Source organism: Antedon bifida, chromosome 9 (assembly GCF_963402885.1).
Source record: "Antedon bifida chromosome 9, ecAntBifi1.1, whole genome shotgun sequence".
In the NCBI taxonomy this organism is placed as follows: Eukaryota; Metazoa; Echinodermata; class Crinoidea; order Comatulida; family Antedonidae; genus Antedon; species Antedon bifida.
In genome coordinates this window covers 20,295,382-20,317,477 of record NC_136234.1, presented here as the reverse complement: position 1 = coordinate 20,317,477, position 22,096 = coordinate 20,295,382, and the positions used below count along the sequence as shown (strand labels likewise).

Sequence of the window (22,096 nt, the reverse complement as noted above, 5' to 3'; positions counted from 1 at the left end):
CTACGCATCAGTGATTTCGGTCACACATATGGCGACTAAATCACTGATGCGTGCGATAATAAACAAACGCCACCACAGAGTAAAACTAATTTGAATAATATGCGAGGTATATTCAGAGCGTCATTCTGACGATGGAGCATTCTCTACTTCTCTACGGAGCGCCATTTATGCCTTTATTTACTTCCGAAATAGAAATAGTACTACGGTAACTGCTCAAGTGGATCACATTTGGCACCGGTGGAGCACAGTGATATAAAATAGAAATGCATCACTAATTTAAATAAATTTTTATATATTAATACATGATTGAACAGCTGATAATAGTCTATTTATACGTGTATTACGTAATTCATCATTGCGTCATAAATATCCTATTAATCTTGATAAATCCAAAATGATCAGTTAGCTCAGTCGTCTGAGCGTCGTGTTAACAACACGTATGTCGTGGGTTCGATTCCCACGCTGGTCGGTGGAATAGAGTTAAAGGCATGCGGCCACTGTGTTTGGGGTTCACAGAATTATACGTCCCCCTTTCCACCACACATCATGAGGCGACAACATCAATGCATCTGGTGATGTGGTGGAAACGACCCCAAAAGGCTGTGGCAGGGCCTTAGTGCTGAGGCAGGGAGAGCACATTAACATCTTTTTTTGTTTTAAATTTTTTTTTCAACCTGTATTCGATCTCGTAAATTTTATGTTTGTCGCCCTCAATTTTAAAAGAAATTGAATTTATTATATATTCATCGCAGGTGTACGAAACGGTTTGGTATGCCGTGCATTGTTATGCAATGGTCACGTGCAGGTGTAGTGGGAAAGATGCTATTGTTAGTCATTCGCGGTCAACACGCCACACTGTTAAATTTTGATTTTGTTAATACATGTTGCTACATTGGTGACGGAAATGTCCGATTCATGCAAGATATTGTATTGTAATATTATGTTATGAATAAACGTTTAAGGTAGTTGGTGTGTTGGCCAGAATCCCAAAATAAACATGTTTTAAACAGATAGTTTGTCTCCGATGGTTTTGTATGGGGTTAATGGAGAGTGAAATAAGATAAAATATAGAACATTTGCAAAGATGGCGATTTCTAGACCAATTTCGAAGCATAGATTAATTCCGCCGCCGGGCTAGGCCTTAAACATATACGAAGTCGAGTTTTAAAGTAGAAAACCCCAGCTAAAATGTTGAAGTCGCATCTGGATAGTTGAAATTTTAACATTATCATAATTATCATAGGTGATTATGTATAGTAATAAGTATAAGTGCAATTCTGGGCTCTATTTTCATTATTATAGCTCTGCCCCAACGGTGGGCTAGTACTGGAGATTTAATATTTAATTTCATATTTCAATGAATAGGGGCACTTTCTTATATAATTTTTTTCATATAATTTCAAATCATGCAAAGTGCCATTTATTTCGGGCGGGAACCTATACAGCTCTATTTTTCAAAATTGTCTTCGCTCAGCCCCAAAAATGGTAGGGTACTGAAGATTCTTATACATGTTGTAATAAAAATAGATGTCATTTCCGGGGACCTTGCATAAAAACAGTTTGGTATGCCGTGCGTTGTTATGCAAATGAGTTTGTGCAGGTGTATTATGGGGAAGATTCGCGGTGAACACGCCACACTGTTAAATTTGATGTTGTTAATCTTTACATTAGAAAATTGTTCATTCAAATCATGTAAATAAAACATTTTCCGGGCGGGAACCTAACAGCTCTTCTCTTTTAGTTTGCAAAAGTAATCTCGAAAAGAACTCATGTGGAAAAGAAGCCCACCCAAGAGTACTAAAAATGAAGGAGCACATGGGCTTCTTTTCGAGGTTTTATGGCAGTAGTCTATTTAATGGAAAATAATGCCATGCAACTTTGTTTTTGATTTAAAAAAAGGTCCACTTGTTTAGGCCTGACATTTACAAACCTCAAAATATCTCTCTTTCAAAGTCAAAGAAAAACAATATTTATTTCCAATTCCAAAAAAAAAAAAAAAAAATATCCGTAGAGGTTTGAACCCAGTCTACTAAAGTTGAGAGCAACCAAACCTGAGCATTACCCGTTCGGCCACAAAGTAGTACATGATTGAACAGCTGATAATAGTCTATTTATACGTGTATTACGTAATTCATCATTGCGTCATAAATATCCTATTAATCTTGATAAATCCAAAATGATCAGTTAGCTCAGTCGTCTGAGCGTCGTGTTAACAACACGTATGTCGTGGGTTCGATTCCCACGCTGGTCGGTGGAATAGAGTTAAAGGCATGCGGCCACTGTGTTTGGGGTTCACAGAATTATACGTCCCCCTTTCCACCACACATCATGAGGCGACAACATCAATGCATCTGGTGATGTGGTGGAAACGACCCCAAAAGGCTGTGGCAGGGCCTTAGTGCTGAGGCAGGGAGAGCACATTTAACATCTTTTTTTTGTTTTAAATTTTTTTTTCAACCTGTATTCGATCGCGTAAATTTTATGTTTGCCGCCCTCAATTTTAAAAGAAATTGAATTTATTATATATTCATCGCAGGTGTACGAAACGGTTTGGTATGCCATGCATTGTTATGCAATGGTCACGTGCAGGTGTAGTGGGAAAGATGCTATTGTTAGTCATTCGCGGTCAACACGCCACACTGTTAAATTTTGATTTTGTTAATACATGTTGCTACATTGGTGACGGAAATGTCCGATTCATGCAAGATATTGTATTGTAATATTATGTTATGAATAAACGTTTAAGGTAGTTGGTGTGTTGGCCAGAATCCCAGAATAAACATGTTTTAAACAGATAGTTTGTCTCCGATGGTTTTTGTATGGGGTTAATGGAGAGTGAAATAAGATAGAATATAGAACATTTGCAAAGATGGCGATTTCTAGACCAATTTCGAAGCATAGACTAATTCCGCCGCCGGGCTAGGCCTTAAACATATACGAAGTCGAGTTTTAAAGTAGAAAACCCCAGCTAAAATGTTGAAGTCGCATCTGGATAGTTGAAATTTTAACATTATCATAATTATCATAGGTGATTATGTATAGTAATAAGTATAAGTGCAATTCTGTGCTCTATTTTCATTATTATAGCTCTGCCCCAACGGTGGGCTAGTACTGGAGACTTAATATTTAATTTCATATTTCAATGAATAGGGGCACTTTCTTATATAATTTTTTTTCATATAATTTCAAATCATGCAAAGTGCCCTTTATTTCGGGTGAGAACCTATGCAGCTCTATTTTTCAAAATTGTCTTCGCTCAGCCCCAAAAATGGTAGGGTACTAAAGATTGTTATACATGTTGTAATAAAAATAGATGTCATTTCCGGGGACCTTGCATCAAAACAGTTTGGTATGCCGTGCGTTGTTATGCAAATGAGTTTGTGCAGGTGTATTATGGGGAAGATTCGCGGTGAACACGCCACACTGTTAAATTTGATGTTGTTAATCTTTACATTAGAAAATTGTTCATTCAAATCATGTAAATAAAACATTTTCCGGGCGGGAACCTAACAGCTCTTCTCTTTTAGTTTGCAAAAGTAATCTCGAAAAAAACTCATGTGGAAAAGAAGCCCACCCAAGAGTACTAAAAATGAAGGAGCACATGGGCTTCTTTTCGAGGTTTTATGGCAGTAGTCTATTTAATGGAAAATAATGCCATGCAACTTTGTTTTTGATTTAAAAAAAGGTCCACTTGTTTAGGCCTGACATTTACAAACCTCAAAATATCTCTCTTTCAAAGTCAAAGAAAAACAATATTTATTTCCAATTCCAAAAAAAAAAAAAAAATATCCGTAGAGGTTCGAACCCAGTCTACTAGAGTTGAGAGCAACCAAACCTGAGCATTACCCGTTCGGCCACAAAGTAGTACATGACTGAACAGCTGATAATAGTCTATTTATACGTGTATTACGTAATTCATCAGTACGTCATAACTATCATATTAATCTTGTTAAAACCAAAATGATCAGTTAGCTCAGTCGCCTGAGCGTCGTGTTGACAACACGTATGTCGTGGGTTCGATTCCCACGCTGGTCGGTGGAATAGAGTTAAAGGCATGCGGCCACTGTGTTTGGGGTTCACAGAATTATACGTCCCCCTTTCCACCACACATCATGAGGCGACAACATCAATGCATCTGGTGATGTGGTGGAAACGACCCCAAAAGGCTGTGGCAGGGCCTTAGTGCTGAGGCAGGGAGAGCACATTTTACATCTTTTTTGTTTTAAATTTTTTTTTCAACCTGTATTTGATCTCGTAAATTTTATGTTTGCCGCCCTCAATTTTAAAAGAAATTGAATTTATTATATATTCATCGCAGGTGTACGAAACGGTTTGGTATGCCGTGCATTGTTATGCAATGGTCACGTGCAGGTGTAGTGGGAAAGATGCTATTGTTAGTCATTCGCGGTCAACACGCCACACTGTTAAATTTTGATTTTGTTAATAGTAGTATATAAGTGCAATTCTGGGCTCTATTTTCATTATTAGCTCCATGGTGGGCTAGTACTGGAGACTTAATATTTAATTTCATATTTCAATGAATATGTGCACTTTCCGGAGACACTAAATAAGTATTTATCTTAGACAAACGCAAGTTATTAAAATCACTGATATGGCTTGAAACTAATTTTTCTTTTGCATTACGGATGGAGTAACCGATATTTAGCATATATAGCAAGTTTGAAATATTTTTGAAGTATTTCCAGAAGTATTTTTTCTCGATGTTTTAAATACGAAAAGATATTAACATTCAGTGACTTATTTATAGTTTATATCACTGTGCTCCACTGGTGCCAAATTGTGGCCATTTGAGCACAGTGTATTAACATACGAAAAGATATTCAATTCAATTCATATTTATAATGCGCCGAATTCTTTCCAAAAAGATAAGTTCTAAGGCGCAACGCCAGAACCGCTAGCACTCGTAAATTTGTTGAAATAAATATGATTTCAGATGCCTTTTAAACATATCATATTGAAACTTATTGAAGCGACTTTAAATTAGGTCCACTTGAGCAGTAGTGACTTATTTCTATTATATCACTGTGCTACCCTGGTGCTAAATTGGGTCCACAGTTACCGTAGTACTATTTCTATTATTGAAGTTAATAAAGGCATAAATGGCGCTCCGTAGAGAAGTAGAGAATGCTCCAGTCGTCAGAATGACGCTCTGAATATACCTCAATATGCAAACCATATAAGCATTGTTTGTTCGATTTCTAACTTTTAGACATTTTAACTAACTACAAGTAACACTATTCTAATTAAAATAATTAGTTAAAACTTTTTCTAATGCTAAATTTAGTTGACAAGTTTAACTGAAAGATAATTTACAATCTTCTCAAGTTTGAGCTGGTTATGTTATGTTTACTAATTGTTATGAATAATCAAAACCCATATATTGCGATGTGGAATGCCATACATACTGCAAGTGACGTATTTCTCTTTACTCTGGTTTCTCTGCATCACGCATAAATATTTCGCCATTTCCGTCTAGAGGAACAACTATTGAGTTTTAAGTCAATTTTTCTCATCCCTTTTTTATTATTTTATTAACGAGGGTAATTATTAAAGTGTTAGTGAAAGTGAAACTGTTACTATTTTATTATTGTCAAGACAACCTACGAGATATACATTTATATTCTCAATGGTGATTTGTAGAATAGACTTTATTTGGTGATTACGAAGCTACACAATACCCATTATGATGTATTTTTAATTAATTGAAATCATAGGCCTAACAAATTACTTTATTTATTTGTAAGTGTTACATTTTTTAATTACAAAATTGTTTTCAACACAATATTGTACGGTATTCAATTGAACGCCTTGTTACGTAACAACGAACTCGATTATTAACTTCAATAACTATTTTAAATATGCAAATGAAGGCATGGGTTTTGTACTTTTTCCACGTTTTGTTAATATTTATGTTACTATTTTATAATAATTTCTTTAACCTATATTAAGATACTTTAGGCTTGTAGTGTTAAAAACTCCAGTACAGATTCAAAAATGTTACTAACTTTGTTAATAACAGACACTATTCCAAACCTATTTATTTCGATAGGTACTTTTATACATATTACCATTGTCAGATGTTTCTCTTTACTGTGGTTTCTCTGCACCACGCATAAATCTTTCGCCTTTTACTAAAGATTTTCGTGTAGAGGAACAACTATTGAGTTTTAACTCAAGAATAGAATACATTTACAAAAGAAAATTGACTCCGATGAGGGAGGTGAGTAGAATACCTCACAATGACGATAGGTAGGTAAGTTACTTCTAAACATTGATTAGAATTTGTTGAGGGTGGGATTAGTCAGAAAATCGAAGTGAACGTTATTCCATAAGAGTTAGTTTGGAAACAACAAAGTACATAGCAATTACATTTTTTCATTAAACAATATAGAAAAGAAATCGAACAAAATCAAGAATAACGAGAGAAGAATTAAATATATTTCTGTGAGTAAACAAAATAATTTTACAAAGTGTAATGAATTATTATTATAAGAATTTTGCGCAACATCAACGTTTCGATATGTTTTTTAAAATGAATTAAACTGGAGTCACTGTGTTTGCTATACAATAATAAATACGACAATTTGATTGGTTACTAAGTTTTTCTAATTAGTTTTGTGTGAGGGCGTTTTCTTTTAAAACACAAAATTGAAAACAGGTGGTTTGTTGTGTGTTGTTATGGCTTAAACAAGGGTTGTTTTACTGTATTATCAGGAAAACGTTTGTATATATTCTAGGCCTAGCATTATCTGTGCAGTTTAAGAATTTTATTTAGCAAAAAGCCTAGGCCTACCTAACGTATAACTGCTAGTAGTAGTAGTAGTAGGCTAGGCCTGCTGGCTATTTATTTTTAGGCTGCCCATTCACACACCGGCGGCACTCACTCGGCGGCCCTCTCGGCTACTAGGCTAGTAATAGTAGGCCTAGTTAGTAGCCTACCGTATAACAGAGAGACCGTATCCCTTACCTCCTAGTAATAGTACTAGGCCATATGGTAGAGTTATGAAAGGTATTTGATGTAAGGATTTTTAGTAGGCCTAATAAATTTAAAAAGGTGATACTGACTAATTAATAATGACCTGATATGATACTTTTGTGATAATGCATTAAATACTATTATTTTTACTCATCTTTTTTATTGAGTACATGTTTTTTTATGCCAAAAGTTAATTTTATCTCGACCAAAATAAAACATAACTAACACTAACAGAGTGCGGCTTATGTCGACAACGTGGAACCGATTGTAACTAGTTGTGGTTACCCATACCATACATTCAATGTGATTGAAAGTTCCAAATAAGTATTTACACAGAACACATTTAACTCAACTTCATGTGACATGTTATTACAATAGCTATAATATTTATTTTCTTTTAGATATAAACTAAACATGGCTGTTCACAAATGGAGTATGAATACATCAAGTGATGCTGTACAGTTGGGATGCAATGGAACATATGTGGCCCTGCCAATGGGCAGGACATCGGTGGCAGTATGGAGTCTGCAGAGCATTTCTTCAAAGGTAATTATTGTTAAACATCAAAACGGGAAATGCTGGATGAAAGTAATTTGCATTTTGTAATCCTAAAATGGAATTTTCGCACTTTAAACCCAGTACGATTGTGGTATGGTCTGTAACGGTCATAGGAAAGGAATTGCTCTGATAGAGATGCGATCACAACTATGTTGCAAACTCTAGCTGAGTTTTCCTTGGAAATTCACATAAGCCTACAAAGTTTACTTTTTATTAAATCTTTCTTTTCCAGAACATAACTCTTAAATTAAGGAGCATTTTCAATGGAAAAATATTGTGCTTACATTTTATATTTCTTCTACTAGCCTTTGGAGTTAGTTGGGCACAGCAAGCCAATCAGCTGTGTTTGCTTTGGCTCACAGCCTCAACCTCCTCTACTATGTACTGCCGCACCAGATTACATCATAGTGTGGAACGTCCAGAAAGCCAGAGCTTCATATGAACAAGGTATACCGTAAAACCTCGAAAGGAAGCCCATGGGCTTCTTATTTAGTACTCTTGGGTTGGCTTCTTTTCAAGATACTTTTGCAAACTAAAGAGGGGAGCTTCTTTTTGAATTGAATGCTGTAAATGTAATTGCTATACAATAATAGGATTTTTTAGACATTACCTCCCAAGTTCACATATTTTTCGAGATGGGCTTCTTTTTGAAAAGTATAGTAGCCATAGTAGTGGTGTGTTTATTTGTTGTGATTTTTTTTCAGGTAGTCAAATTCGAGGTGTTGTGATCTTTTCTACACCAGGCTGTGTTGAACATCTTAATTTCAGTCCAGATGATTCATTGGTGGCAGTCTGCATTGATAAAGAGGTTCTCATTTTGTCATCGCAGGTTTGTTGAAATCTTTGCAATAATAAATTGATTGTAGTCTTAAAGCTTGGTTCCCACTTGATCGCAACACGGGACGTAAATGACCAATCACGGCACGATGGATTAACTATACTGTCGCTGTGATTGGTCAACTCATTTGTGCTTCCCCTACATCATTGTGTTGCATTTATCTGCGCTCGGCGCAATCAGTTTCATATCAACCAGTTAAGTTGGGTTCCATTTTGATGGTAACTTCATCTTTGGTGTATTACTTACAAATCCCTACACGATATGAATTCACACTCATGCTGTATCTGTAAATTTGCATTATATGTATAATAATTTATACACAGTCTGAGCACCTGCACACAACATTGGAAGGGCACACTGCTAGAGTGACCAGTGCAGAGTTTTCACCACATCATGGGGCGATGGTAGTGTCTGTATCGGAGGACAGGACATTTAAGGTAATGATTATCATTGGTATGGTATATATTCAAATATGGTAGGCTCTATCAAACTAGATTAGAAAAGTGTTATGTACCCAAATATGGTAGTGATATGACATCATGTACATATATGGGAATTTCACATTATTTGTCGCATAAAGTTTGATAGTGTAGACAGAGCTTAAGAGAATAATAGGAGAATGTTTAATAATTTTGTAGGTCAAATTTCTGATTTAATATAAATTAACCAGTTGAAATATTATATATTTTTCAGGTTTGGGATATCAATAATAGTGTACTTATATACCAGTCAACAATAATATCAGGTAAAAATATTCCTCTCTCATTCCTTTTTCTCTTTAGGTTATGTTTGTGACGTTCAATTTATTTTGAATTACTGTTACCAACTGACCACTCTTCAACCTCAATGTATTTAAAGATGCTTGATTGGCCATTTATGAAAAAAAGGGTAAAAAAACTTTTGTTGAAAATCCCAGTTCTAACAGAGCTTAAATACAAAGTGCAGTGCAAATGGTGCATGTTTAAGCTATTTGTATAGATAGTCCACTACTACAACACTACACTTCTTTTTGTTTTTAGGTTCTCCATTTCTGTGTCTAGCTTGGAATTATGAAAATGAACAAGTAGCAATAGGCTCAACTGATGGCCAGGTACTTCTTTTATAAAGTAATTTGTTTCACATTAGAGAATGTTCAAAACAATGATGAAAGCTACACACACATTATCTATTTTGTTTCAGAATTCAACTTTCCTCACAAAAAAAAAATGTTAGGCTTGCTTTAATATGCTACCCCTCCACACACTCATTGCGCAGGTATGGATCCATGAGGGTAGCGCTTGAGTCACATGCTCTTGCATTTGACAGTTAAAATTATCTTATATTTTCTTTCTACTATTCCATTGGTATGTTTTTGTTTTTTATTAGGTGCGTATATATGACATGAGTGATTCAAGTGGGTTTCGTTTGTTACATCAGATAGATGTAGCTAAACACTTACAGAAGGTACAAATGTCAAGGCTTCATACTGACCAAGAACTTGGTAAATAATAATAATATTTCATTCTTATATAGTGCATATAAGCAAGCATATAGCAAAATTCAACTTGCAATGCAATAACAAAGTGCACTCGTATATGACAAAATTGGAGTAGTTTATCGAATATCATGTGACCCACAATCCTCCAATCAAATGACCAGAATCTACTCAGGTGTGAAATAATGTTGGTTATTGCTTGTATAAGAAATACTAACCTACAGTAACACAATGTAACTTTTGTTTACTTTTCAGGAGAAGCATCAACAATATCCAGTAAGCCATCTTGGAAAACACAACAGCCCACTGCAGACGACACCTTTCAGAATGATGAAGATGACCAGAGTGAGGCAGGAAACACCATACTGGGTATTTTCTATCGAGTTAGGCCTACAAAGTCCCGGCCTAGCAGTGCTGCTAATCTTCCATCATTTCTCACACACAACAGTTCTGTTGTACAGTTGAGTAACATTATTATGTACATATATTCATTGGCTCTTTTATGGTGTTCCCTCTCTCTAGCAGAGTCGAGTGTCCAAGCTAGGGTACTACAATCCATAGCCATACAAACGGCTCAGGTTCACTGCTCAGATAAGCACTGGAGGTCCAGTGTGCACATAAACTTGTGCTCTTTAAAGAACCCAGTGCATCTTTTGGATAAGTAGGGTGTTACCACGGGTGTACAGGTCCATCTTGGCCCCCAGATGATCACTGTTTAGTGGCAGGTGTATGACACAAAATGTTTCGCAATTCAGCCCAGTAGTCTGCGACTTTTTCCTCGCATTTACATCTCTTCAAAAGACCAAGTATTGGTTTGTGGATATGGCACATGATTCCTACTCAGTCAATCTATGTTATTTTTAACCATTCCGATTATGTGCATTTATAAGGCACATCTTGAGTGTTGTGCACGAGACTTTGACATAACATGACATGACATAACTGCTTGAATCAATAAATATGAAGGATCCTAACCCTCATTTTTATAATATATTCAATTTACTCTATTCATAGAGATCTATTAGAAGTGCCACCTGTATTGATTGTTGGAACAACTGCTTCGATTCTTATTATCAATGCCTACAGCTATGAGGTCACAAGGGTCATTGACCTTCAAGGTATTTGTAAATTCGATGTTCATGCTAGTGTGAAGTATTCTGTCCCCAAAATAGCAAAAACTAATTTTCATAACAGTTTATTCCATGTCATATATTGTAATTTTATTTCAAATTTTCTTTCTCATCATAGACTCGCTTCCATCAGAACAAAGTCTAGATACTCCAATGAAGAGTATATCATTGGTGGGAACCTACAGCTTCTCTGGGTCACATGATCAAGAAAAGGTTTGTAGAATTGTGGGACAGTGCAATTTATTTATGTATTTAAGGTCAAAGTTGTGGACAAGTTTCCAATTGATTTCACTCTCTGGCACCTTTCCTGCAGAAAATAATATAAAAATATTAATATTATTTATTTTCTCCAGATATGGTGTTTGGTAGGCAGCATATTCCAAAGTGAAGCGCATGTGCTTTCAGTTGATACCGTCTTTGCTTCAACGACCTCATCTCATGACCTAGCAGTCTCCAAAGAAGCAACTGGTCTACAGAATCTTACAATCACCTCAGAAGGTGATTCAGTGCAGGTGGCAGATGTAACAGTGTTATCAAGGTAGTATAGTAAAAACAACAATGTGAATTCGATTCGATGGTAGAAGAAGATTTTTTCTCAACAAAATGAGACCATTTTCTGTATTAAAAATTATATACAGTATTTGCTATAATCATAGTATGTTCACTGCCAGATTTCCACAAAATAAAAAAAAACTTATTTCCAAGAATGGCCATTCACAAGATGTTCTACACAAACTAGTAGTTTGTCATAAGGCATCGAAAAGGATTTGAACCAATGACCCTTGGATTGGTAGTCGGGCATCTGGACCATAACGGTACAACTCCACTCCATTTTCCAATACAAATAATATCCATGATAAACCTTCTTTTTTAAAGTACATTAATGTTGGACAGTTCACCGTTAAGATCGGAACTTATTCCAAAATCAAAAGCAGAAACAAAACCAAAGAAGAATAGTGCTCAAAAGAAGTCATTGATTCAAGACAATCAAGCACTCACATTCCATTCAAAGATAAAGTCATCTGGCTACTCACAAAAACCCAGGTACGAAAAAGTTTAAATAAAGGAATTAAAGAAGACTTTAAACACATAACCACTGTCGCACACAGTCACTCATCAGAGCCTGCATGCCAAATGAATAAAATAAAATATACCTAAAGAAACTGAAGCAAACAAAACTTCCAAGATTTTTGTTATAGATGTTTAGATTTCTGGCTGACATCATGCATAATTTTGTGATTGACATAATTAATTCTTAACTACAACTTCAGTACTTCTTTCCAATTATCCCTTGGGTGCCATATTGTCAGACTTTTGCCACCACAATTATCATTAGTTATGATAATCAACTTCATACCTTTAAATAAAGTTTCCATCTCCTTCCAATTATAATATTTTTTAGACAGGATATGTTTTCACCAAAAACCAACAAATTAAAAGGAAAGTCAACACCAAAGGTTGGAGCTGGTGCAAAGTAAGCAAAATATTTGATTTCTTTTATTTTAATGATTATAATTATTGTAAATGTTAGATCATTTAATACGCCTTCTTTTCTGTTCATATTATTGTCATTTTTTTTTATCCAGGTGGCTTCTTTATATGTGTCTTTTTGTCTGTGGTTTTTGATAGTATACCCATCCTGAAATTGATTTTCAACTTGCCGTTGTTAAATGTGTATAAAATAAAAATAAAGTTATTAACATCATATTATGATTTTCATCTGCATTGTTCTAACTTAAGGGCTCTACAAAAAGCATATCCCGTTGATGCTTCTCCGCCAACAAAATTGAAAGTAAAACAAAGTGTTGCTGAACAGCCTACTCCTATTCATCAAATAGCATTTTCAGGTGAGAATTTAAAAACATTACAGAATTGCAGTAGCAAATTATGGTAGTATGAGATGTAGCAGCAATAAAGAATGTAGCAGCAACAGTGCAGCAGCTTCTGTAGCCGGAGTGTAGCAGCTACTGTAGCAACCATGCAGCAGCTACAGTAGCAACAATGTAGCAGTGGCCACTGTACAGCAGCTACTGTACATCATCCTAAAACAGTAGTGTAGCCACAGAAGCAGCAACTATACAGCAGCTACAGCACAGCTATAGCAGTAAACAAAGCAGCAGCCACAATGCTACAACAATAGTGACACAGACACTATACTGTATACATAGGCATACAATGTATTAATGATTGTGAACTTAAAAGAGTATATATTTATTACCACTGGACTTATATTATGATATTTTTATTTTTAGGGGATGGCCAGAATTTAGCATGTGCTTTAGCAAACAAGTCTAGCATGGCATTTAAAATGCCTTTAAGTAGTAAATGTATATCATTCACAGGTAAATATATAAATAATCTTTTTAGTTGTAAAATGTATCCACATTTTGTTGCCTCTCATCTCATTTTCAGACAGGATATGTTTTCAAAACTTTACTTGATTTGTAGGTCATGACAGTTCTGTAAATTGTGTATCTTGGAGTCATGGCAACCAATATCTGCTAACAGGATCAAATGACAAAACAGTTAAACTGTGGAAAAAATCATCTTCTGAACCAATTTTAACATTTCAAAATATCAATGAAAAACAGAAAGTTGACAAGGTTGGTACAAACAGAGACATTGTTCGCAAAGCATTTATGAAGATCTTCTGGAGAAAATAAATTTGTCTTCTTATTCAGATATTTTTAAATGTTTATTGTGTTCTGTTTCTGGTTTCTAGTTGACATTTTATGTATTACTTTTACTATTTTTCATTGGTCGAATGGCTAAATGGGCAGTGAGCATGATGTTGTGAGTCTCTGAAAATAAATTTCTTTTATTTTGCGGAATGGAAAAACTGTACTGTACCTCAAATGTAAAAAAAAATCCATTTATTTTTTGTGGTTTGATGGATGTTCCAAAAGGGAGAGATTTTTTTTTTATTTGAAAGGTTTTGTTTGGTTCAAATAATCCCAACCCTTCAACTCTGGTAATCATGATACTTTTGGTAATTCTTTGATAAATAAACACTATTTTTGTTTATATATTTTATTAAATTCTTAGGCCAAGTCTGTCTTTAGCAGTGCAATCAAGCATTCTCAGTTTTACTACATGGATAAGTTTATCATCATATCATGTGATAAGGCGTTCTATCTTTACAAGTATCTCATCGATACCAGTGTAGATGACATCAAAAGGTAAATGCAATAATTATTGATAGTATAATGAATTTCTATTTCATCAATAATAACATTTAATAAAAAAGACAAGCTAAAAAATTACATAGCTGCATACACATTTTCTTCAGGCTATGGTTTAATCTCGCATACTTCAGTTCTCTAATCTTATTGGTTTATTTAGATATATTACTGTCTGAATATAAACTTCAAAAACCTATTTGCTGCCCTCTTTGTAAGTATAGAAAGCAAGACATAAGCAAAGAATAAACTTTAGGTTGCTCTATTTACATAGATCGCCCTCTCTAGTACTGTTGGGTTTTTTTTTAAAACAGGTATACTACTGTGTGTGTTTTCCCCTTTACTACAGATTAGAATGGATGAATTAACAGTTCTTTTAACGTGATCTTTTATATAGGCCATTGACAGAAGTTATGACAATGAAAGCGCTATAGATATTGTAAATATTATTGTAGAACCCGAGGTGTCCTCTTATCGTCTCAATATATAGGTGTGTTGTCTGAATAGTTGTTGACCATAATATGTAGGCGCTGCACTGCTGGCTGGGTTTTTGAGAGCCTAATCTGAATTTTCCCAGTTTCCAGTTAAGCTTGAGGATAATAATTACCTACAGTACTAAATGTATCACCCTTATTTATTTCATAAGAAAGTTTCCTCTTAAAGTTTCTTCACACCTGTTCTGGCAGAGTTCCGGTCCATCGCCGGCAAATCAAATCAAACGTCAATGCTTCATTTTCACGCAGCTATGTGTATATTGATTGGTATTGAAACGTAACCTTGACAATTTCTGAAACATGTGATCAGACATACTGTATATGCACATGTGAAAAGTCATGCCAAATTTCCACTATCTAACCTAATTTTTGTGTTCTTTTTATTCGTTTTATGTTGGTGGTTTATGATAAAGCCACTCCGCAAGGTTTAAGGTTCTAAGCTAAATGTAAACCCAAAACCTTAGGCCGAAACTTAAGCCAAATTTTATCAGCAATTGTTTGTTGTTTGAACACTTGAGCAGATCTTCTGTTTAAATAATTTAAGTCCGTCACTGCACGCAGGTCTGTCAACTTTTGCAAGACCGATTTTTGTTGACCTAATTTCATTTACCACATGTTTATACATTGTTCCTTTGCTCATTACAAAGCCATTTAAATTGTATTTTACATCAGGTAATTTTCTAAGCTGGGTTTAATAAATGGCAGGTTAGTAGCCTAAGCTAGTATGTCAGCACTGTGACCAGTATCCAGAGAGCTTACTTCCTGTGTTCTACGTCGTCTTGTATGCACTCAACTTAATTTCCTTTTTATGTGTTTTTATTAAAGCACCATTTAAATTTATCTGTAAATAAAAGAAAAAAATCAAACTTAAATTGTGAAAAGGAATATTCAAAACTTAAAAAATAATTGAATTTTAATTATTATTTATTGTAATTCATAGGAAATTTTATTCTTTAATTAAAAATAGAATATATTAATTACAATAAATAATAATTACGATTCAATATTTTTTTCAAATTTTGGTGAATAACTGTTTTATTAAAAATTGCCTATTCAACAAAAACATTTAAAAAAAAAATTTATTATAGGGTAAAATCGTAACTGCATGGAGATAATTTAAAAGCTAGAAATGTGTGTAATGAGTGAGATATAGGTTTTTAAACAAGAGTTTACACATGTTTAATGTTTTTATGTTAATAATGATCTACCTTTCTTAAAACAAAATGTTTTTTAGTATTAGTCATATCATAGAAAGTACACATAATTTCTGTAAATTAAAACACAAAGTCATCGTAATTCAAAACATGTGTTTTTACAAACTGTCAAAAAAATGCTCAATTATAGATATCAACATACATTATACTTTGATTTAAAATATTAATTGTTATCCACAATATTTGTTATTAAATAATTATGTTCTGTGCTTTTTAAAGCCTGTTACCATGCTGACTTTCCTAATTGAATTTTGGAGGGAACACTGGAGTGAACCAAGGAAATACATTCATTCATTTTAATGTACTTTCGTTTTTCGGTTTTATTTTTCAATTTATAATTGTTCTCCCAATCGAACTGTTAGCAGTACTTGTGGGATATAACAGACGTACATTTTCTACAATTTCGGTTTTTTAGTTTCAATTTTTGGTTTTATTAAATGATTAGCCCCTCTCCATGGTAATCTGTGAGGTTGTGTTTGGTCTACTTTTAATATTCTGCTATTTGTTCCCGAGTGTAAGAAAAGTAGTCCCTTTAGTTTAGTAGTTTATGAGTAATCTGTTGTTAATAATTATTGCAGTAATGTATTTTGTTTATGTTCTCAATTGTGTGCTTTAATGAATTTGCGGTACTTTATCCCAAGGTGAATGTTGCGGTCATATTTTTTATCCTGTTATGAATTGTCATAATAATGTTACAAGAAAAGGTAGTTCCCTAGCGATGGTTGTGAAGGCGGACTTCCTTTTGAATGTGTATGATTGCTCGATTTCATGTTCTAAATGTTTTTATTTTTCTGTTTTAACAAGTTTTTGTATATTTGCTCCCAAGGTGAACTTTGTTGTTCCTATCCTGTTATTGCTCCAAACAGTGTAAGAAATATAGTCCCTAAAGTAGCTGTTTGTAAAGGTAGACGTACTATTAAATGCTGACTGCTAACCTTTGATGTGTTGACGTTTTGCATGCATTTCTAGTCATGTCTTATGCAAGTTTATCCTTATTGATTGCAGATGGTGTAAGAAAAATAGTCCCTAAAGTAGTTGTTTCTGTGCTTTTGTTAATACTGAAATAAAGAATTAAACACATTTACATGAATCATTTAATTTTTATTTCTCAGTTTTCATCACTTTTGCTCCCTAGTGTTCACATAAGCATGATTCGTGTTTGCATATCGTCCTATTTTTTCTATTCATACTGTAGTCCCTAATTTAATATTGTAAGTGAGGTGTGTATTGTTGGGATAAAATTCCATTTTGCTCTGTTGTACTGAAAAATGATTAAGTCAAATGTGACATTTATTTCTCTTGTAATTTCATAATAATGCCAGTATTTGAGTTTGAGTAACTCAGATCCAAAAAATTGTTTGTGAGAAGCAGGTCATAAACTGAAAACAAAGAGAGAAAGGAATAAATATTTGATTTGCACTCTTAAGTTTGTGCTAAAAATAAGCAGTTTTCTTCCACTAAAGTATGATAGAAAAATGTATCTAATGGCATATAACAAAAATGCTGTTTTAACCAGAAACATATCAACAAATTGGAATAGAAAAAGCTTTTAAAGATGCATTTTTTTATGGCTGCTCTAAAAAATCATGAGAACAAATTATATTTGTATTAGCTAACTAGTATATCATCCTTTTGCATAATTGCTTTAAATTGTTACCATGTTTGAATGTACTTCCATGAACCAACAATAATTGACAATATCACGAAGTGTCTGCCGTAAACTAACAACATATTGCAATTCTACCTTAAACGCATGGCCTTGTCTTTGGACGATTTCCACTAACTCTTTACCAGTTTCTTCCAATTAGCGGTAAAGCTTGTTGATGTACGTCCAGCGGTATTTCTCGTTTATCAACGTCGAATACAGGGTACGATAACCTCAGATTATACATTGATAATTATGACTCATTTTCATATGTTTGTATATGCAATAATGTGTCACTTGAATGAGTTGATTCCATTTTTTTAAACATTTATTATAATTAGTTCAGAAGTTCATTGTGGGGTATTCCATTTTTTATTAATAAAACTTGCCAACTTCATAACTTTAAATTCATAATGGTAATAACAGGATGCTGCTGTACTTGTCTTGGTATCACAGTATATTGGGTTTTTAAAAAATAATAATTAATTTTGCTTTTAAAACTGATATCAAAGTCAGTTAAACCAAGTTCTAAGTTCTAACATTCTATTTTTTCAAATGTTTTCATCTTTTGAAAAAGTGAATGCAGATGTGTGGCACACAATTCCACTAAACCCCTTTTACAAGACGATACAGGTACATTGCATATTATTAAGTTCTAGTGTTTAGTAGGATTGTATGTCTATGTGTATTGCGTTTATTTAACTTTGCCGCTTTTATTGTACAAATCAGGGGCAGATCCAGCATTATAGATTTGGGGGTGGGGGGGCTAAATATTTTATAAATGATAAAAACTATCCGTCAGGTTGCAGTTCAGTTCAGTTTTATTCGGTTCACTCAAAAATACAAAGACAAACATAACATAGAAAAAGCACAAGATAACAATATTAATAGAATGAACCGAGGAATAACCCAAGAAAGAAAAACTAAAAATAGTCATTATTTTATTTTAAAAAGACATGGCTGTTAAATTTAAGGGGGGCTGAAGTCTGTTTAGCCCCGCCTAAATCCGCGTCAGCAAATAATGAATTTTTATTATGAGTTTGAATTTATTTTATTTTTATTTATTTATTTAATAGGTATGTTATAAATATAGGTTATCCAGATTCTAACATTAACCTTGGTAAAAACTGCTGATACATGTATACAACTAGACACATTCATTAGTACAGCAATTAATTGGCAGATATAAAGCAAGACTTTAATGCCTTGTATTGGCATATCTTCAATTTTAAATGTCTGATATAAGTATGTTAAAATATGAATTATCAATGCTTAAATCAAGTTGATAACTTTTAAAGTGAATTTTTGGCTTCAAATGTTGAACTACTTCCCACAATCAATTTGACTATATTGCTTGAATGATGACAAGTAATAAATGGCGAATTATGATTGAGGAATTCATGTCTGTCGGTTTTGATAAGACACCATTAGTATGTTACTGCATGGTGGCTTTTTTTGTTGTACTTTGTGCAAATACGTGCCCATGCTCAGTACTACATTGTTCACATACATACTACAGTATCAGGTATTGGATCTTTAGTAACAAATTGTCCATGGCAGATATTCAGATAAAGTGAGTTACCTGGATCAAGTTTGCAAAGTGACCCGTTTGCTTATTCATTATCAGGTATTGGATCTTTAGTAACAAATTGTCCATGGCAGATATTCAGATAAAGTGAGTTACCTGGATCAAGTTTGCAAAGTCACCCATTTGCTTATTCATTTTACTTTTATTTCGGATACGTACATTCATAGTTACAAAATCAATGCTTAGTACTACATTGTTCACATACATATTGCAGTATCAGGTATTGGATTTTTAGTAACAAATTGCCCAGATATTTAGATAACGTTAGTTGTCTGAATCAAGTTTGCAAAGTGACCCATTTGGTTATAAAGCTGTGACCATTTCAGTTTATTTTGATTGGACATCATGATGATTGGCCCAATAACACTGCCTAGTATGAACCTCTTGAGGCAGACCATCACTTGTCATTCATCCATCCATCATTTTGTTTTTCCTTACCTACCGCAATCAGGGCATTTTGTGCAGCATCTCACTCATGGACACCCCTTTTAGTGGACCCTTTACAGAACCTGAGAGTGGTTGCTTAATTGAGGTTTAACCATAGTCAATTACATTTTTTTTAAATGTTGGCATGATAGTCACATACAACATTAACATTATCTCCGGTATGTTGTATAATCCTGTAGATAATGACTTAATGTTCTTACCAATTTCCGGATTGGCACCACCTGCCTGTCCACACTTAAGCTAGATTAATATCTAGTTTCCCTAATGAATGTTGTAAGGGGCATGCACACGTGAAAAAAAAGATTAATGCATTAATATAATTGATTTAATAGTTTAAGATTAATAAACTTTGGACAAAAAAAAAGGACATGTTATCTAGGTCGGGTTTCAAAATGTAGTTTAAGGCTATGTTCAGACCCATGGCGTTAGACCGTTTTAGCGTACAACGTTACTAGCAAGGTCACATTACAAACCGCAGAGAAAAAAATTAGGTGTTCAGACCCATAGCGTACGATTATCGTTACAACGGAAGTGCGTCATTCAGGTTGTTTCTAGTTGCATATTCATGTGCTCTTACCCACGTGTTTTCATCGTTATTTCCACTGTATATAGGCCTAGATCTCATCCCTACAATTATGACAAAATTTGCCGTAAATAAAACATACCTCAGCATTTATTTAAGAAAAATATAGTAAAGCCAAATTTCTGTTTCTATTGTTTTATTTTGTAGTAAAAAACATTTTCCCCAGGCTCTTGTGTTACGAAAATAAAGCAGGCCTCCTAATGATGAAGATGGAGATTGTGTTAACCACATGGGTGGAAAAAAATGATTGTGATTAGTCCAGACCAGTCAGTTAAAAAAAACCCTTAACTTGCTAATAAAAAAGACACAGCTCCCCGGCCTTGTTTGTTTACTGATTTTTTTAGGAGTTAGGGGGTTTTCAGCATTAAACTTGTCCAGTCTAGTCTAATATATTAATGAGTGACTTGATGTCCCACCACGCTAGTTTTTAGCTTGAATGAAATGCGTGAATGGCTCTTAGCTAGGCCTAAGGGGAAGGGATCGTAGTCACCATGTTTAAATACAAGGTGCATTTATTTATGTCATTTGTTAGAAAATATAAGAGTAATCAGTTGATACATGTAGTTTGTAGCCTACAGTTGTATTTATAGTCTAGTTAGGCCTTATTTATTCTGGCCTTTTTGTTGTTGAAATGCATCTCTCACACATTGACGATACAAGATGTCAGCCTATATAGGTCAAACCTTGTTTCGCGTCATAACAGGAAACGTTCTGATTGGATACATCGTTGACTTACAGTAGCGTCGTACGCTAAAACGGTACTATCAACCGTTTTCCACTACAACGTTACAACCGTTGTACAACGCGTTGTACGCTAATCCTCAACTGTTCAGACACACATTCTTTTAGCGTCGTACGCTAAAACGGTCTAACGCCATGGGTCTGAACATAGCCTTTAAAACTTTTCTAATCATTTTTATACCCAATAATTCTTCACAACCCTCTCTCCGTGGGCAGTTCAAATATACCGTAACCTTCCCAGTACAATTAAGGTCATTTTGATACCCAATAATTACCTCACAAAACACTCTCAGTGGGCAGTTAATATTTACCGTAACCTTCCCAATATAATTCATGTCATTTTGATACGCCAAGTGTACTGTATGAAAGCGTGCAGTAGGAAAAATTTGTTTAACGAACTGTACTAATTTTCTCTCTAATGATATAGAATTTGGTTTTAATTATCCTGGAATAATATAACGAATGCTTCCCTGAGATGTCTGTCTGTTTGTGCACTCTAAAGAATGCAGTACACTTGACAATTGTTGGTGATTCACCTAAAACACCTCATGGGTATTAAGTCACAAATTTTTTGGGATCCATTTTGTGGTGTTTCATATTTCTAGACCGTTTTTTTCGCAAGCTATAATTATCACACTGATTTTTTTCTTTCTTAAGGCGAACATGAACGTCACGTCAGCGCTCTAATCATAGGCGGCTGGCCACAGCGACAATCATGTTAAGTGGGTCGTTGACGTACCTTTATCCTTTCATTGACATTGTCCTATTATCACAGCCTGTGTCCAAAAGTAACAAAATCTGCAATGTCATTCAATAGAAATTGTCCGTTTAGTATTTCTTTAACAATTTCTTTTTTGTAAACAAAAATATTAGAACAGGAACAGTGTGAGTATTAAGAGCTTAAAGGTAAACTTTAAAATACATTTCAAATACATTTGTTTCGTTTTAGTAAATTATATAACCCATATTTTAAAAATTTCTTTGGCAAAAGTGTGAATTTTTAATATACTGAATTAAAAAAAAATATCCGATATATTTGTATGTACTGTACATCTCATATATTCTCAATATATTTCATAAAAGTTGAAAAAAAATAAATAAAGAAATACTATATTATTTTGCTTTATTTTCAAGTCAGATATCATAATGTTTCTAAATGTTTTCTAACTTTTGCATGTTTAACTTTATGATTACGATACCTGTAAACT

General features: G+C 34.0%; 1 protein-coding gene and 1 non-coding gene across 2 annotated transcripts in view; both read left to right on the top strand.

The window, feature by feature from the left end:
* Positions 1 to 6,108: 6,108 nt before the first annotated feature.
* Positions 6,109 to 6,225, top strand: LOC144853049 (U5 spliceosomal RNA). Its single transcript, XR_013614367.1, has one exon. It is a non-coding gene; the product is annotated as a U5 spliceosomal RNA (small nuclear RNA).
* A 1,215-nt stretch (positions 6,226 to 7,440) lies between these two features.
* Positions 7,441 to 22,096, top strand: part of LOC144851531 (WD repeat-containing protein 27-like) — a 111,660-nt gene continuing 97,004 nt past the window's right edge. The window contains exons 1-17 of the mRNA XM_078709044.1: positions 7,441 to 7,543; positions 7,861 to 8,002; positions 8,260 to 8,384; positions 8,717 to 8,830; positions 9,087 to 9,138; positions 9,413 to 9,483; positions 9,759 to 9,873; positions 10,123 to 10,327; positions 10,882 to 10,985; positions 11,116 to 11,210; positions 11,351 to 11,535; positions 11,874 to 12,041; positions 12,400 to 12,471; positions 12,738 to 12,844; positions 13,250 to 13,339; positions 13,446 to 13,600; positions 14,043 to 14,176. Of these exons, the coding sequence (XP_078565170.1) occupies positions 7,493 to 7,543; positions 7,861 to 8,002; positions 8,260 to 8,384; positions 8,717 to 8,830; positions 9,087 to 9,138; positions 9,413 to 9,483; positions 9,759 to 9,873; positions 10,123 to 10,327; positions 10,882 to 10,985; positions 11,116 to 11,210; positions 11,351 to 11,535; positions 11,874 to 12,041; positions 12,400 to 12,471; positions 12,738 to 12,844; positions 13,250 to 13,339; positions 13,446 to 13,600; positions 14,043 to 14,176 (1,985 nt within the window). The 5' untranslated portion in view covers positions 7,441 to 7,492. The remainder of the gene's footprint in view (positions 7,544 to 7,860; positions 8,003 to 8,259; positions 8,385 to 8,716; positions 8,831 to 9,086; positions 9,139 to 9,412; positions 9,484 to 9,758; positions 9,874 to 10,122; positions 10,328 to 10,881; positions 10,986 to 11,115; positions 11,211 to 11,350; positions 11,536 to 11,873; positions 12,042 to 12,399; positions 12,472 to 12,737; positions 12,845 to 13,249; positions 13,340 to 13,445; positions 13,601 to 14,042; positions 14,177 to 22,096) is intronic.